This window comes from Balaenoptera physalus (genome assembly GCF_965194825.1).
Source record: "Balaenoptera physalus genome assembly, chromosome: 20".
NCBI classification, from domain to species: Eukaryota; Metazoa; Chordata; class Mammalia; order Artiodactyla; family Balaenopteridae; genus Balaenoptera; species Balaenoptera physalus.
Window position 1 is genome coordinate 43152470 of NC_138901.1, and position 18038 is coordinate 43170507.

The window sequence follows — 18038 nt, forward strand, 5'->3', positions numbered from 1 at the left end:
TTCTTAATCTCTTTGGGTCTCATTTTTTCATCTGTGAAATTGAGATAGTAAATACACTACACAGTTAATACTAGGATTTATTTAAACTATGTTATGAATATTTCTAGCTGAGAGCTTGGTCTGTCGTGAGAGCTCTAGTAAAGAAATGTTTGTTCATGTGAAGTGTTTTGTAAACTATAAAACGTGAATATAAAACTACTCTTATGTACATTTTCAATGTTCTGAAGTGGCTTATTACTTATAGCAATTCTTTCGGTGGAGCCTAGCTTACATATTTTCTAGTGGTCTTCCTTTCTTTTGGTAGAAAGGAAAGGGCTTTTTATTTTTGTATTTTTTTGGCCATGCCGTACGGCATGTGGGATCTCCGTTTCCCGATCAGGGATCGAACCCGCACCCCCTGCATTGGAAGGGCGGAGTCTTAACCACTGGACCGCCAGGGAAGTCCAGGAAAGGGCTTTTTAAATATTGTTTCTGTATCTCGGAATAGCAGGATTTGGGACATCAGATTGCACCAGTACTATGTTTATATTTGTCTCAATGTTCTGCTGATAGCTCCATGATATCAGTTTGGAGGTGTCAAGTTCCAGACATTATATAGGTAGGACTTAAAATATGGAAAGAACAAACCATGCTTTGACCATTATGTATAAATGAAAGCGCTACTTCCTCCTCTCCTTTTCCACACTCTAGGCAGGATGTAGCCAATCAAATGTGCACCAAGACCAAGGAGGAGTGTGAGAAGCACTACATGAAGCATTTCATCAATAACCCTCTGTTTGCATCTACCCTGCTAAACCTGAAGCAAGCAGAGGAGGCAAAGACTGCTGACACAGCCATTCCATTTCACTGTAAGTACCTCCCTGTATCAGTAAGAGAGCCCAGTATTCAGCTCATTATAATTAATCATCTCAGTGTTAAGTCCAAGAAGCAATTTGTTATTTTTGTTCACTTGGTTGTGGTAATAATAGCGAACTTTTCGTTTTCTTTTTTTTAAATCTCATGTGACTTAGGGACTCATGGGTCTTCTAACAAAACATAACCAAACCCATGATGAATTATAAATGGACATCTTTTCTGAATGACTCCCAGAGCACGAGTAATGAAATATGAATGTTTTTCTTTCCTCGCCTCTTTCCTCCTACTCTCTGGAAACAGTTTCATAGGTGACTAACTCAGAACCTGATGATACCTCCTATTTGGATAGCCCTTTGGATGTTAGCACTTTGTTCTCAAATGCCTTAGACCATTTCTTCCTCATGGCAACCCAGTGAGACAGGCAGAGCAAGTGCTTTTGTTTTGCACACAAGGAAACTGAGATTCAGAAAGGTTAAATAATTTGTACAAGGTCATGGGACTAGTGGATGTTACAGTAGAGCCTGGACTCAATTCTGGCTTATTCCAAATCCAGTGGGGTTTTTTGCCTGTCGTTGGATGGGATTTGTAAATTGAGATTGGTCCTAAGGGGTAAGGGAGCTGAAGCAGACAGGGTAAATACTTAAGTTCTGTAATACTGAAGAAAAGATCCTTGATTTTCTTTCATATTAGGAAAGCAAAAATAAGAGGGAATTTCTGTATTTACTTAGAGGATTCCCTAAGTCTTAGTTTCCTTTTCAAGAAATCAGTTTGTTTCCATTAATACTTGATCTTTTTTTACTTTTTCTTTATAAAAATCTCTTGCATTTTATTTATCCTCTCAGACGCTGTCTTTCTCCAAACAAAAATATTTCAGAGTCTAAATGAGGACTTTCTTTGTGTCACTTTTTTTATGCCAGTATTTTATTAAGTAACTAAGAAAAACTAAATTCTTTCAGCTACAGATGACCCTCCCAGACCTACCTTTGACTCCTTGCTTTCTCGGGACATGGCAGGATACATGCCAGCTCGAGCAGATTTCATTGAGGTAAGGGAAACTTGTTTTTGTTTAGGATGAGGCTATATCTCTTACCTATAGGTTCCATACCACTAAAAAGAGATTTTCATAGCACTGTAACTTGTCGAGCCACATTTTCTCCATTTGAGTGCCTTTTTCTCATTTGTAAATATTTCTTTTAGAAAGGTAAAAGTTCTTCAGAGCAAAAACTTATTTCTTTTTTTTTTTTAATTTATTTATTTTATTTTGTTTATTTTTATTTTTAGCTGCGTTGGGTCTTCGTTGCTGCGCCCAGGCTTTCTCTAGTTGCGGGGAGCGGGGGCTACTCTTCGTTGCGGTGCACGGGCTTCTCATTGCAGTGGCTTCTCCTGTTGCGGAGCACGGGCTCTAGGCACCTGGGCTTCAGTAGTTGTGGCACACAGGCTCAGTAGTTGTGGTGCATGGGCCTAGTTGCTCCGCAGCATGTGGGATCTTCCCGGACCAGGGCTCGAACCTGTGTCCCCTGCATTGGCAGACAGATTCTTAATCACTGCGCCACCAGGGAAGCCCCAAAAACCTATTTCTTAAGTTTCATTCCACATCTAGGGGGTTTTGAGGTTGTACTATATCAGGGGGTTGGCAAACTTTCTATTAAGGTCCAGATAGTAAATATTTTAGATTTTGTAGACCATAAGGTCTCCTTTGGAACTAAACTTTGCCATTATTATACAAAAGCAGCATAGATAATAGTAAACAAATGAGCATGCCTGTGCTCCAGTAAAACTATTTACAAAAATCGGCAGTGGGCTGAATTTGGTCTATAGGCTGTAGTTTGCTGACCTCTGTACTATATTCACAAGTTTATAAAGAATGATGAATGTGTATAAAAACTACATGTTCTTCATTCAGCCATGGAGTTAAAAGCCATGTGAATGTAGTCACAAGTCTCTTGATTTATCACCTAATCCGCAATTATAGTACTCTTGGAGGTAATTAAAGTTTAGCAAACTACAAACAATTTTGCTAGCCACACCCAGGTCAGCATTTTGTTCATGGCAGCTGCTATTGTAGAGCTACCTCAGAGACACTACCCCTACAGATTGTAGTCATTGAATAGAACATGAACAAATCTACCCATTGAGCTATGTAAGCAATATTATGGGATAAATAGAGCCCTAGATGGTGGTAAAAAGGTAGATGAATTAATACCAACAGTTTTCTTACCTAAATATTGGTTAGGCCAAAAAGTTCATTCGGGTTTTTCTGTAAGATGTTACGAAAAACCGGAACGAATTTTTTGGCCAGCCCAATTGTTGAAGGGCTAGTAGGAGTTAGATTTTCTTGAGTTAGATTTCATGAACAGACTAATTTTAGTTTTTAGAACAATACGTTTGGCTTTATTCCCGGACTTATAACTTTCTCATTTTTTGCTGTCACTGCTGCCTGAAAGCCTCTCAGTTTTTTCCCATGACTTATTTACTTATGACAGTTGTCCTGGCCTTGTACCCCATTCAGTACTTTTTAACAAGTGTTTGTTTATATATTTGCCATTTGCTTCTAAAGCATGGCTCCTGTAAAGGCATTACTCAAAGCTGATGGATTTTAGGTGGGAATTTTTTTTCCCCAAACAGGAATTTGACAATTATGCAGAATGGGACTTGAGAGACATTGATTTTGTTGAAGATGACTCGGACATTTTACACGGTAACATTTTATTACAGCCAATGTTTTTATTGATTGCAAACTGTGATGACACTGTATTGGGTGCTAGAAATATAAGAATGAATAAAACATGTCTCCTGCCCCTTACGGGACTCAAATTACAGTGGTTAAGTTGCTGAACTTACCCTGTTGCTGGGATTTGACCATAATGAGACAGATCCTTTGTGATGATGGTGAGAATGTTGATCATATAAGGGTAGTTGGGAATATCCCATCCCTTGGACTGTGTGAGCTTTCTTTTGGCTGAGATAAGCCTACACTGAGGTAATTGGTTAAATGGCCCTCACTGCCTCCTTAAAAGAAAGGGAATCAGGGTGAAGACCTTGGGACTTCAGTAACAACTGCTGATACTAGATGTTCACTATAATTTGTTACCCAAAATTTCCCATAACAGGGGAAAAGAATGGAAGTTCAAGAGTTTTTAGACCAAGATTGGAAATCTCTTGTTTCTCAGAACTGTTGAATTTTTAGCACTTCTGAATTCTCATCTAAGATTAACCCTCTAAGGATTTATGTCAACTCTTTTGTTATAACGTAAATGGCTAATGCCAACAAGCCTTTTAAAAGTGGATGGTTAGACTTTCAGTGAATGTCCTTTTTTCCTTCTTTCCATTTTCAGTGAACTACATATTTAAAATAATCCCCAATCTTCTGTTTCATTTCAGCCCAGAATTGAGGGTGATGCAGTAGGTGAATAATGCTCCTTTGGATTCTGTATTTCCTAAACAACATCTTCATTGCTTTTCTTAAATGTATATCCCAGGTAGGAAAGGCAAGTTAGAATCCTTGTTGAATTTTAAATCAAGTTTTCATGTTGCATTAACTGGTCCCCTGTCACTTGAAGGGGAGTTTTATTCTTCTCTCCGTAGAAGAGCTGACTAGATATTTGTTACATCAGATCTGGGACCAAGAAAGAGTCCTCATAAAAATTTTACCTTTAGAGTTTTTTCTCTACATATTTCTTGAGCAGTTTTCTTTGCAAAATTTCATTTCTCTTCTCCCACACAACTTTAAGGAAAGTCAAAGTGACGTAGATTGAACTAAAAGAGGAAAGCTTTAAAGCAAACTGCTTTAGCATTCACTAGAGCCATTGTGTTTGTTCAGTCTTCCATGTCAATCTCTGCTTTTCAACCCTGATAATTCATGTTATTGTCTATTCTCACCTCGTGTTTCATTCTCTTGAAGGCAGTGTGCAGGTTGCCATTCAGTATTTCTCATCATACACACCAGCTTTAATTAAAATGGTATTGTTTCCTGGCTTGTATCTTTCTTATCCAGAATGCAAAAAAGCAGTTTCATAAATATCATTCTTTTAGATACTATTCAAAAGTACTGAACTTCTGAAAGTCAAAATCTCTAATGTCAGTCATGGCTCAACTATGTAAGGGACTTGCTGAATCACTTCTCCAGGCCCTAATCCAAGGTCTTCATTCTTAAGCCTCAACATTATTAAGAAAACTGTAGTAATGGTTGGTATTTAATTTCACTCTTCATCCTTTGTGGAAGCATGATTTGCAGTTTCTGCTGGTGCACCTATGGTCCTTTCTGTAATTAAGTGGGGGCCAAAGGAAAAAAAATCAAAAAGAAGCAATTGATTAGCAAGTTTTATTTCAGTTAGCATTTCAAACCTATAACATACTTTAGTTATTTGTGTTCTTTCTACAGTTTCTACAGCCTTTTAAGTTATTTGATTCTAATTCATTTGAACTAAGAATCAGTTATTGATTGTTATACATAAGTAGTTTTAACAGCGCTTATATAATAATCCCTGCGTCTCCTTTCCCTCCCTGTCTAGTAGTGAGCTGTAAGATGTTTAGATGGGTGCTTTTTAAAAGGTGATAGCGTCTTAAAGAGGTTTGGCAGGACTGGAGATCAAAGGGATGACTTGCTGGTGCCACAAAGGGATGCTTTGTTTATGGCTCTAAGTTCTCACATTAGCTCCTTTGGCAGTATGACCCACTGTCCAGTTGGGCACATTTTGTTCCAGCAGTTTCTCCTGGAACTCTCAGTGAAGGGGACTAGGAGCCCAAGGAAACTAGGAGGGAATGAGAAGGAGCTTTTTATGCACCCCTAGAACAGAAAGAGGGACACATATTTTGTGCACATCAGGACAGTGATTCAACCTCAGGCTTGCTTCTGAGTCACTGTGGTCTTGGGCAAGTCCTTGGAATTTTGCATGCTGTTTCTTTGTGTCCCTGGCCAACAAAGAACGGATGATGCTGATTAGTCAGGGTGAATGTCTCCAATGAAAGGTGGTACATAATTCAGATTGGTGTTATTGCCATTCCATTGTACCATTATACTCTTAATATCACTGAGCATTAATAACATTCCTTTTATGTTTCCTCACTTACAACTACTGGAAGGAAGTAAACTGTTTGCCTGGGCTTTGTATCCCATCCCCTAGAGAGATTGCATCTAGAAGATTGGGTGATGCCATGAAGCTCTTTTCCTCACCCAAGACTTTTGCTGTGATTCATGGGATTTGTCTAATAAAGGGGGTTTAAATGGTTCACGATAGAGGCCTGGGACACAATGGAGGGACATGTAATTACATTCCACCATACCAGAAGTCTTTCAGAATGGGCCCCCAAAAGATATTGCATGTGAAGTAGTGTCGAAGGAAGAAAATAAGGAGGTTCTGAGATCCCTAAATGACACCTCCTCGTATTTTATTGAAATAAGCAGAAATTATTGGTCCAGATGGAGAGATGCAAAAGACGTAACTCGGCGCTCCCTGTGGCATGTTGTGGGATGTCAGTGCAGACACACAGCATAGTTTCCTTTTCCTTAGGGGACATCGCTCTCCACCTGCTTTCATTTGGGAAAATCTCTCCTAATTTTGTGGACTCTTCTTTCTCAGAGTTTCACAGGTGCTAAGCCCTGGGTGCAGCATCTTCTAATCATTGCTGGCCCATAACCCAGGTAAGCAAGAGGCATCATGAGCTCCTTCCTCTGCACTGGGCCTGTGTTTTCAGCACTTCTCAGGGTTGCACATTAGAGCAGTTTACTCTCCTTCTATTTGGAAAGCCAATTTCAGCAAAATTCCTTGGCCAGATGTGGATACTCCCCCACTTTTTCCCCCCAAATTTTCTTTCTTTGGTCCGTATTGTCAGCCTTTAGAGCCTTTAACAATTAGTCAATCAGAGGCCCAGCCTGGTCACTGTGCCCATTACCTACCTATTGGCAGTGCCCTTCCCTTGATGGTGATTTGGCTGCTTTATGTTTAGGACTTTTTAGACATAAATGCTATTAATAATAATAGCTAATACATATAGCACTTACTGTTTGCCAGGTACCATTTAAGTCCTTGACACACATGAACTCATTTAATCCTCACAAAACTCTTTGGGTTAGGTGTTATTACTATTACCTCCATTTTGTAGATGGGAGAATTCAGGAGTAGAAGAGTAGAAATCTCAAGTAGCTTGCCTGAGGTCAAGAGGTAACCTGAAAGTGGCAGGGCCATCTTGAGTCCATGCTTTTAATACTGTGCTATACTTAATGTCTCTACAACCTTGAACCTTTTTTTTTTCTTTTTAGATTTCACATTTTTTATCTTCTATAGCTTAACCACATTCCTGAGAAGTGGAAATCGATATTTTCCCATTCTACTTTCAGAGAAATGCACAAAGGAGTGAAGTGACTTGGCTAAGGCTTCCTAGTTGCTGACTTTAACCATTAGGTCACATGGTTGTCTTTCCTTCGTAGCACTACTTGTGTACATCTCGGCCAAAATCTTTGGGGGGAAATGACTTTTAAAAAGCTTTGCTTCTGGGGAATACCTGAGTCACAGGTTTGTGCTTGTGTGCTTGCAGTAGGGATTTTGATTGGCTTCCCTGCAGTTAAGGCCTCTGAGTAGGTTTTCTTGCCAAGCAAGCAGTAAGTGCCTTCTGTCAGGAAAACAGAAACATGTTGCCAGCTATTTTGAACAATGTTAGAAATACACTGCAGTGGGAAGGAGCTGCCTCTGACTTCTGCCCACTTCTTGAAATATTTTAAGGCCAGCCGTTTGGAAACTTTGTTATCAGTCCCCAGTGTGATCACAGGGAGACTAGTCATCCCCCAAAACTGAGATTTCAGAGGCCTGGCATCGGTGGAGAGGTTATGGGTGCTTTGGGTTTATTTGTTTTTAAGGAGCTCTGGGTCTTTGCCTGCTTTACTAGACCCTCCAGTCACTTTAAGTAGAATATGAACCTGTGACTCTCATTCTTTCAGTGTCTGCCTCTCATTTCTGTTCTGCCTGCTGTGCTGTGGTCCTCCCTGGGTTATTCATGCAGTTAAGATCTTATAATCAGTTGCTGCTATCTGAGTGTGCTTCATAAAGACAAGGGAGAGCTTCAACTATGAATTTTTCTCTGGGAGAATTCCAGTTCTTCTCCCATTTGTTTCTCTGTGTTCCCTTCCTTCCCTTTGTTCTCCAGAGCCAGTTGTACAAGTTTAAACTACTGAAATGATCAAGTACCAGAGCCATTTATCAGCAGGATTTATTTATAGAGTTTTTTTGTAACACAGTCTCTTCAGTTTTTTTCTGTTTAATTAAGTCATTCCCACACAAATCTCAAGAAACAACATGATAAGTTAGTGTCTTAGAAAAATTACAGAAATATTTTGTCAAAATTAGCACTAACTTCCACAGGATCTTCAGGTAGTTTCTTTCCTATTGAATTCATCTTATTATTGAGTAGATAAACGAGATAAGGCACCTAAAGAGCCTGGAACATGATAAGTACTCAGTAGATGTTAACTATTTACTTAGCTATTTTATTTGCTTCTCTTTCTGCCTTGAACTGTTGACGTCCTAATTTCTCTTTCTCATAAGAAGTAAAGGTAGAGTCCACTATAAAACTTGTACTTGGTTGTACTGCATGTCAGAGACAGTTCCTCTTCTCCCCATTCCTCCTTCCTCTCCCACCACACAGTTACGTAAAGTGCATCTCCACCGGCACAGCGTTCTAGAGCCTATCATTCCCCAGCGGTTGTATTAGGAAACACTGGCAGGGTATGGGGCATTCTGTGGTACCTATGCTTCTATACGGAACACATGTAAATCAAGAAAGAGTTCATTTATAGAAAGAGTTCTGCAACCTGAAAAAAATGTTTGAAAACCATTGCCTTAAATCTTGGACCTGATATTATTGAATTATTTTTAGTTTGTGGGCAGTTATGAGGAAAAATGAAGCAATGTTGTTTAAATTTTTAAACTTGTTAGAAATGAGCAAAAGATCCATGATAGTTAATACTTTTTTTTTAATACTTAAAGTTTAAAAAGTATTACAGTCATTCATCTCTTCAGATCATCCAGCTAGGATTTATGGTATTTTTATCTCAGACCCAAGGGAGAATGGCCTGGATAAAGTATTCCTGGTCATTTCCCAGTGATTGAAGTTATATACAGATGTAGTACATCTGCTCATAGCTCAGCATGTTAGATTTTGGTATTTCTTTCTTCTAATCTGAAACTCTAACAGATGTAATTTCTAGTCCATGTGTTACTAAAGTTCAGATTCCTTGTTGAACTGTTACATGAAAGCTAATAATATACATAGCAAAACATGGTCAAAAGAGATGTTCAGGAAAAAGCAGAAATTGTTATCTATAGCGTAATCCCATATAAACATATACTTAGGAAAAAAGAACTTTACTGTAATTTACTGATATAGAAATTCACTATCCTAGGGTATTTTTGTTTCCAAGAGACAGATTTCCTAGACCAGTGAGTGTGGAATAGTTAGCAGTATGAGGTTGAAAGTTTAGGACAGCTTGGGCAAAAGATTTCTTCTTGTCTTGGCTTTATTTATATGTAAGGGTTTGTTTGTTTGTTTGTTTATAGCTCTGAAGATGGCTGTAGTAGATATCTATCATTCCAGGTTAAAGGAGAGACAAAGGCGAAAAAAGTAAGTCTAGAAAACCATCCTGCCTTCTTTTGGCTTTGGACTATTGACCACATATAGCCCATAAGAACAAGTTCCACTTGGGGCTTATCTTAGGACCTTGAGGAATACACTTAACCTCCTTGGATCTCAATTTTTCCATCTGTTAAAAGGAGATAATAATACCTCTCCTTTTCTTGCTTTTTAACCTCCTCCTTCCTTACCCTTTCTTGATGTTTTGGTGACCAATGAATAATATGGATACACTGTTTTAAGGAAAAAAGGAACAAGAAAAATTCAAGATATTATTAAGTTGTTACGCTTAATAATGCTCTATTCTAACTGCTCAGTTTTTATGAGAAGTCTTTTATATACAAGGATTTCAAAGAAATTATGAACAAGTTTCAGTCACTCTTGGTTATTCCTTCTCTTTGCAACAGAACAAAAAACATACATTGAGACTGAGAAATTATGGATCCCAAACCCCTATTGGATTACAGAGACTTTAACAGTTCAGAGAAGGGTATGCGGAGGGTGTGTGTGTATGTATGTGTAGGCATGTTACCATGGTGTTAATAACTAGAGATACAGTGGCATCACAACAAGAAAAAGGAATGGGACTTGGGAGGCACTCTGGAGGGACCAAGACATGATCTAAAGTAAAGCTTACTCTCTGCGTGTCTGGAGTTAGCTTCTAAGAAGCGCTGAAGAAGATTACCCAGCTGTTCTTGTGAGAAGCTTCATTGCTAGTCATGAATACCTCCTGTATAAATCAGAGGTTCCAGACACGTAACACTGCATGGTTTACCTAAATTCTGTTTTGCTTAAAACACGGAATTAGAGCTAGACAGTGTGGTAGAGCTCAGTAGTTGAGGTCGCTATTAGATCTTATGTTTTATGATGACCTTCCATTAAACATGCACAAGATTTATTTCAAACAGCTTCAAGGCATTCTGTGAATGTACAGTTGTAAATGTTGAGTGTGTGATCACAGATTTTCCTTAAACAGCTGTTCTCAATTATCATTTCCCTAAGCTGAATAGATGATATGGACACAGATTCCCTTCTGTTTCATCTTAAGTTACAGACATGTGTTTTTCAGTATTTGTGAGTGCTTATTGATCTATTCATTCATCCAGCAGATAGTTATTGAGAATCTACAGTGCCCAAGGAGAGGAAAAATATATGATGCTTGAGAGCCTAAAATTGTGCTAGAGACTTACTGACCTGCAGAACTTTGTGGGGAGTGACTTCTCTGGACCTCAGTATTCCCCCTTGCAGTGTTTAGGATATCTAATGAAAGCTGTGTGTGGAAAACATTGTTAAATGTGAAACTGATTATCATATATATGTTTTTCATTCTAGAATTATAAGAGACCATGGATTAATCAACCTTAGAAAGTTTCAGTGTAAGTAATAGTTTTCCTTATTTGAAAATTTCTCCCAACATTATTGAATAGTTTTAAACAAATCATTTATGACAGTAGTTCTTAATCAAAGTTGCATATTAGCATCACCTAGGAAGCTTTAGAAATTCTGATGCCTGACAGTCACCTCAGACTAATTAAGTCAGAATCTCTGGAGGTACAGCTACAGCATCTGTATTTTTTTAAAGTCTTCAAGGCAATTCTGTTGCATCGTAAGAGTTACAAACCATTAATATATGGTCAATAACACTAGCATGAGAATACTTTTTTTTTTTAATTAGTATAGTAATTAAAGCATGAATATTAATGGATCATTTTCTGGAACTGGATAGGGTTGTGTTTTGGAATTATATGTTAAATATAAAATAACTTTGACCATCAGGTTGTGAAAATATTTTTATGGAAAAAAATTAACAGAAAATGATAGCTTTATTTTGCATGGTCGGGGCAAACAAACAAGAAAAGACATTAGCATTGTATGATGATGAAATAAACCTATGATTTTTAAATGATTGCTAACTTTGACCTTACTTTTAAATATTTGGCGATAACCTATGCTGGGCGGAAAGAGTCTCTGTACTTTTTCTTCTTCTACACTGTAGAGTTTGTTCAGAACATAAGAATGATGATATCATAATAATTGCAATATTTATATATGTTTATAATAGTTGTATGTCACAAGACTTTTTTTTTGTAAAAGTACCTAATGATTGTGCTTCATACGCTAATTGATAGAATCTTATAGGGTTTGACACTCTGTGCCAGGAGGGTTCAGGTCAGCCAGTCTTGGGTTAAGTATCAGTTAATAGAGTCATGGTTATAAGTAGGTTACATTTTATGTCCTTTATTTTTTCACTTTCCATTACACACATTATGGTGTTTTGATGATGTCACTTCTAATAGTTACATAATATGTTGTATAGATACATAAATATATAATGACGTGCTTAACCTGTCTTATTATTAGATCTTTAGCTTATTTTCAGTGTTTTTCTAATCATTATAAATAAAGCTAAGGTAAACTTGTTTGTGAATAAAGCTTTGTCTGTATTTAAAATTGTTTTTTTAAGATAGATTCCCAGAAGTGGAATTAAATAGGTCAAAGAATATGGTTATTAAAAATGCTTAACACATGCTGCCAGATTGTTTCCTAAAAGATGGTTTTATCAATTTATATTCCTTCTAGCAGTATACAGTATTGCCTATTTAACCACATCCTCATCGAGAGCTGTGGGTTTGCAAAAATAACCCAAGGTCAGATCTCCCTTGCCCTTTCTGTAGACAATAATTGGTCATGTTCTGATAGCCACAGTAGTGGGTTCCTTTGTCTGAATTCCTGGGCTTTCCACGATAGGTCAGTTGATTTTAACCTTTACATAGTAGACCTTGACTCTTGTATAAATTCTGTTCTCAGCTTGTGGACAGAGGTCAGTTTAGCCTCTTTATTCCTTTAACTGTATTTCTTACATACAGAGCTGAGGGGAAGCTCTGTTGCTTCCGAGAAAGAAGTGGTATGTGCGTTGTGGTTTGAGAGGTCTTCAGTTGCCATTATACTGCATGTGCATGTGACCTTAGTACGTAGGCACAGGAGTTTTTTTCATCAAATTAAAAAATTTTACTCCAAATGTTTCTGTATTATCCCTGTAGAGGGGGGCGGGGGGTTTGGTGGTGAAAATAATCAATTTGTGGCTGCCCATCAAATCAGCTCCTAGAATTTATGGGCAAGAATTTCTCCTGCAAAGAAAGAGATTCATCTGAAAAGAGGACTTGATTTAAGTAACTGTCATAAGTGATAGCCTGTATCTTTAGCCTGAGAGTGGACTAAACTAGCCTAGTTACTCTTATTGAAATGGCTGAGTAGCAGTTCGAGAGTTCCTGGCCGCTCCAGCCTACCAGTTACTGTTGGTGGGTTTTACTACCCATCTTTTGGCTGATAGCTCTTTTTATTAGAAATTTGGTCAGTAGCGATGCTCAAAGTTGCTGACCCACATGGGTATCCCAAATGGCATATTGGACCATTCGCTTCCATCATAGTGATCAAAATATAACTTCATTAGTAGTACATTAAGTTGTGGTACCTAACTAAGTTTAAAGAAAGGCAAAATGACCCATGTAGAAAGTGAAGAAATAAATGCCTCATTTGAGGATATGCAGTTACAGAGATTTTTATTTTTGGTGGAGCGTGCAAGAGATCACACTTTTTCCAGGCTAATCTACCTCTTCTAGATGAATTAGTATGTCTGCACTTCCCTTGTTCTGCAGAAGTTATTTTTTATTTTTTATTTTTTAAAATTTATTTTATTTGTTTATTACTTTTGGCTGCGTTGGGTCATCGTTGCCGCGCGCGGGCTTTTCTCTAGTTGCGGCGAGCGGGGGCTACTCTTCGTTGCGGTGCGCTGGCTTCTCATTGCGGTGGCTTCTCTTGTTGCGGAGCACGGGCTCTAGGCACGTGGGCTTCGGTAGTTGTGGCGTGTGAGCTCAGTAGTTGTGGCTCGCAGGCTCTAGCGCACAGGCTCAGTAGTTGTGGCGCACGGGCTTAGTTGCTCCGCGGCACGTGGGATCTTCCCGGACCAGGGATCGAACCCGTGTCCCCTGCGTTGGCAGGCGGATTCTTAACCACTGCCCCACCAGGGAAGCCCTCTGCAGAAGTTAATACCAGAGATTTTGCCCCGCATTGTTTCTGAGAACACATGATCTAATCATCTTTCCCGTCACTGCCAGTACTTCCTGCCCTTGTACAGATCAAGAGACAGCAAGGTGTGGAGGTCTCCAGGGTGCTCAGCAGTGCAGATGCTCTCCAGTGATAACAACCTCTCTGTGTCATAGTCACCCTGATTCTCTTATCATTATGATTAGTGTGCTGCATTCTTAGCTTTCCAGTTTGCTTCCTGTCATCGGTAAGTTAGTCATATGAGGTTAGGAATAATGTTCTTCCATTTTACTTCTTGTAAAAAAAAAAAATGCAGAAAACTTAGAGATCTTTATATTCTTTACTTTCTCTGTAGTAATGGAACGGCGGTATCCCAAGGAAGTCCAAGACCTTTATGAAACAATGAGGCGATTTGCAAGGATAGTGGGGCCGGTGGAACATGACAAGTTCATTGAAAGCCATGCATGTAGGTGGTTTTTTAACCTTGAGCAAATATTTGTGTGTGTGTGTTTATGTAAATAGGAGAGATATTGGTGTGTTTTATGTGGAGTTCTGTAAATAAATAAGTGGATTTTTTTGTATTTCTTCCACTTTATTACTATGAGATTAATTGGGGACTTTGGGGGTGGGAGAAGAGAGCTTAAGAAGCCTAGTGGCTTGTTTTCCCCTCAGATAAACAATAGTTTAGTAGTTTTTCCCCCTTTTTATTATGGGAGTTTTCAAATACATGCAAAAATAGAGATCATAGTATAATGAACCCCCATGTGTCCATCACCCAAGTTCAGCAGTTATCAACACGTGGCCAGTCCAGTTTCATCTTTACCACCCACTCCCCTCCCATCCTCAACTGGATTATTTTGAAGCAAATCATATTATTTTGTTCATAATTATTCTAGTATTAAAACTAGTTTTTTAAGTGGGGACAGAGTTGGATGACTCATCGAGATAGTATATAGTACTTCCATCATTTTCTTGTCTTTTTCCCTGAGAGAGCTCTATCTAGTTCCCATTTGATTTCTCATTGTAAAAAATTGAAGTTGTTAAGGCAGTAAGGCAGTAAGACTATAAAACAATCTGGACTTGGGGGCTAAGTCTATACCTTTACTCATGAGAGACAGGTGTTTGACCCCCAAGTTGAGTTCTGGGAAGGTGCTTCATGAAGGCTCTTATCCTGTACTCATCGTGCAGACATTTCTTGCATGACATTGTAGGCATGTATCTGAGCCAGGTTGGTTGTCCTCACCAGACACCCTGTTCGGTTGGCATTCTTTGTGTGATGTATCCTGGGTGATTTATCCTTCACTTCCTGTCCCAGTTTGTGCCATCCCTGGTTTAAGTGTCACTCCAGAGAACGACACCCCATGGATTGTCCAGCTGCTTCCTTCATCCTCTGTTTCAAAGCACCCAAATTTGAACGTTCTATCACATAATAACCCAAGCAGTGCAACATGATCTGTGTGCTCAGAGGAGGCAGAAATCTTCGGTTTATGGAAAACACAATGCTCTTTTGTTCCTATAGGAGAAAAGCTGTAAAGAAACTATCCGGGACTTGAAGCACAGAGCTTTTGTCCTTCCCTTGCAAAAGGGCCACATCAAGTAATACCAGAGACAGGTCTCATAAAAGAATTTGGTTTTGTGACTAGAACTTTTAACAGAGAATAAATAGAGCAGGGAAACTTGGTGATTTAAAAAATTATATTCATTACTTCTGTAGCTAAATGAATTCAACCAGTTCACTATAAGTTTTCTAGGAAACAGCTGGAGACAGAAGCCAAAAGACAGCTGGAGTACATTTTTGTCAGCTCTTGGGTAAAATTTCTAACGAGATATTAGCAACAGTTAGGATTCCCCAAATGGAATTGCCCAGTCTTTTATAGAAGGCAGAATTACTGAAAATATTCAACAGTTAAAGTGCTCATTAATGTTGATTTTGTTTTTCCAATTTTTCTTCTTTGTTGTTTTCGGGGGTATAAACAGTGGAATTCGAACTCCGAAGGGAAATCAAGAGGCTCCAGGAATACAGGACAGCAGGCATTACCAATTTTTGTAGTAAGTATGCTTAAGCTACACACTAAATCAGAGGGCAGGTCTTCCAAACACATAGAGGGTGTCTCTGTTTGAGGTGCCATGGATTTTTTTTTTTTTAAACAAGCTTTCACATTTCAGAATGAGTTTTCAATCTTTCCCATAAAGTTTCACCTATTTAATCCTTATAAAATACCATGATATGGATTATCTGAGGTGAAATAAAAGCTATGACACAGAGAAAAGAGAGATGCCGTTTTAGGTTTAGGATTCTGTTGCGGTCTCTAAAAAAAAGGATTTTGTATTCCAATTTTTAGCCTCAGCCTTTTTAAATTTAGTGATGCATAGTCTGATCATTCTTATTAAGGGAGCTTCAACTGGTTCTAGGCGCTTGCATCCCAGTTACTTGAGGTAGTGATAATTATATTCATAGCAGCTAACAGTTTACCATGCACCAGGCCCTACCCTGTGCACTTCACCTGGATCGTGTCATTTAATTCTTGTAACAAACTTATTGTTATTTTCATTTAATGGAGAGACTAAAATTTAAAGTGATTAAGGAGCTAGTTGTAGTAGAGCCAGGTCATAAGGGAAGGTAGTCTGTGTTAGTAGTTAAGAGCTGAGGTCTAGACTTGGACAGCTTGAGTTTGAATTCTGGCTGTTCTTTCACCAGATCTATAATTCTGTTCATTTCAATTTTCCAAGTCTCTTAGAGTTAGTATGAAGATTAAATTAGAGGGACTTCCCTGGTTGTCCAGCAGTTAAGACTCCACGCTCCCAATGCAGGGCACCCGGGTTCGATCCCAGGTCAGGGAACTAGATCCCGCATGCCACAACTAAAGATCCTGCGTGCCGCAACTAAGACCCAGTGCAGCCAAATAAATAAATAAAATAAATATTTTTTTTTTAAAAAAAGGATTAAGTTAGAGATAATGCATGAAAACATAGCACAATACCTGGCACACAGTAAATCCTCAGTAAATGACAGTTTCTGTCATTTTGTTGTTATTGTTGGAATGATCTTCGGCATTTCCTCCTTCTTCCTGTTGTTTGAAAGCTATCACCCACTGCTCACAAGATGTAGCCCTGTGGGTATGAGTTCAGCCTACTGTAATGGCTCTTTATTTCTAACAATGGAAACAGTTTACAAAATGAAATTTTATGTGGGGTACTAATCCATAAATAAGATAAAAGTAGAACTACTTTGGTTGAAGTCTGATGGTTCAGGTCATGTGTGGAGCACAGGACCACTGGTATGTGCTGGTGCCCTCGCTCTTCCCCGTAATCCCTGAGATAGTTTCATGGTATCCTGGGCCTCTGTGGAACACGGTTTGAAACCCACTGGTGTGAGATTTTGGATCCTGTATACATTTGTAACATGTAGAAAACACTATGCAACTGTTTAGCAAGATGCGTATAAAGACTCTGATACCAGGTTTGGGTTACCTGATATTGGTTGCCTCTGGGAAAGAGGGGAAAGGAATAGTACTGGTCAATGAGGATTTATTTTTATTTGTAATTCTAACTGGTTTTTAAGGAGAATGTATGTGTATAGCACTTGTGTGACTTGGAAAAATATATGGAGAGAAAAATATAGAACAGGAAGTAAATATGACAATATTAAAAGTTACTTTCAGGGGATGGAAATATGAGGGACTCCTTGTAATTTTCTGTTTTGGGGATTTTTCCCCCAAATTTCTTAAAGGTAGAAAAGGATAAAAATATTTTTATTTCTTGTCAAAAAAGGGATTTCAAACTAGGGGAAATGACTTTGCTCTTAGAAAAATAATTGTGGAAGCAGTTTTGCAAAGGAAATTTTAAAATGACTGGGAATTCCCTGGTGGTCCAGTGGTTAGGACTCGGCGTTTTCACCGCGTGGGCCTGGGGTTCAGTCCCTGGCTGGGGAACTAAGATCCCACAAGCCTCACGGCACGGCCAAAAAAATTTTTAAATTAAAGACAAAAGAAGATGAAGTTTGCTGATGAGTTAGGAAGCTCTTCGGTTAGTTCTGCTGCGTTGTCATTGTAGCTGCAGTGTTTTTTAATACCTCCAGGTGCCAGAACCTATGATCACCTCAAGAAGACTCGAGAAGAGGAACGCCTCAAACGCACTATGCTCTCGGAGGTCCTCCAGTACATCCAGGACAGTAGCGCCTGCCAGCAGTGGCTCCGCCGGCAGGCTGACATGTGAGGAATTAGTCCAGGGGGCAGGAGCAACCTCTTGGAGGATTTGGCCTTTACCTGTATTTTCAGAGAATTCTGTGGGCACCCTATCCTACATGGCAGGGCAGTAATAATTGGGTGACTAGAAGAATTGAGAAAATTTTAGCAGGCTGTCTCAGAAACAGTACCGTACTGACAGTTTTGAGAAACATAACTGGCCTCCTAGAATCCTACTTTGCTACTTTGACCTTATTTTTTTTAATTAGTAAATTCCCTCCCCATGCTTTCTTTTTCCCTCTGTAACTATTGGTATGATTTTCATTAAAGAAT

At 38.8% G+C, this 18038-nt stretch overlaps 1 protein-coding gene across 7 annotated transcripts in view; it reads left to right on the plus strand.

The window, feature by feature from the left end:
- The window catches only part of TADA2A (transcriptional adaptor 2A), a 44368-nt gene that overhangs the window by 21446 nt on the left and 4884 nt on the right, over positions 1 to 18038 (plus strand). For 5 of the 7 annotated variants that reach the window (XM_082440069.1, XM_082440072.1, XM_082440073.1 and 2 more), the window contains 8 exons: positions 691 to 848; positions 1812 to 1900; positions 3481 to 3553; positions 9405 to 9468; positions 10810 to 10853; positions 13877 to 13987; positions 15499 to 15570; positions 17600 to 17732. In XM_082440069.1, the coding sequence (XP_082296195.1) occupies positions 691 to 848; positions 1812 to 1900; positions 3481 to 3553; positions 9405 to 9468; positions 10810 to 10853; positions 13877 to 13987; positions 15499 to 15570; positions 17600 to 17732 (744 nt within the window). The remainder of the gene's footprint in view (positions 1 to 690; positions 849 to 1811; positions 1901 to 3480; positions 3554 to 9404; positions 9469 to 10809; positions 10854 to 13876; positions 13988 to 15498; positions 15571 to 17599; positions 17733 to 18038) is intronic. The other 2 variants (XM_082440070.1, XM_082440071.1) reach the window with 2 other exon arrangements.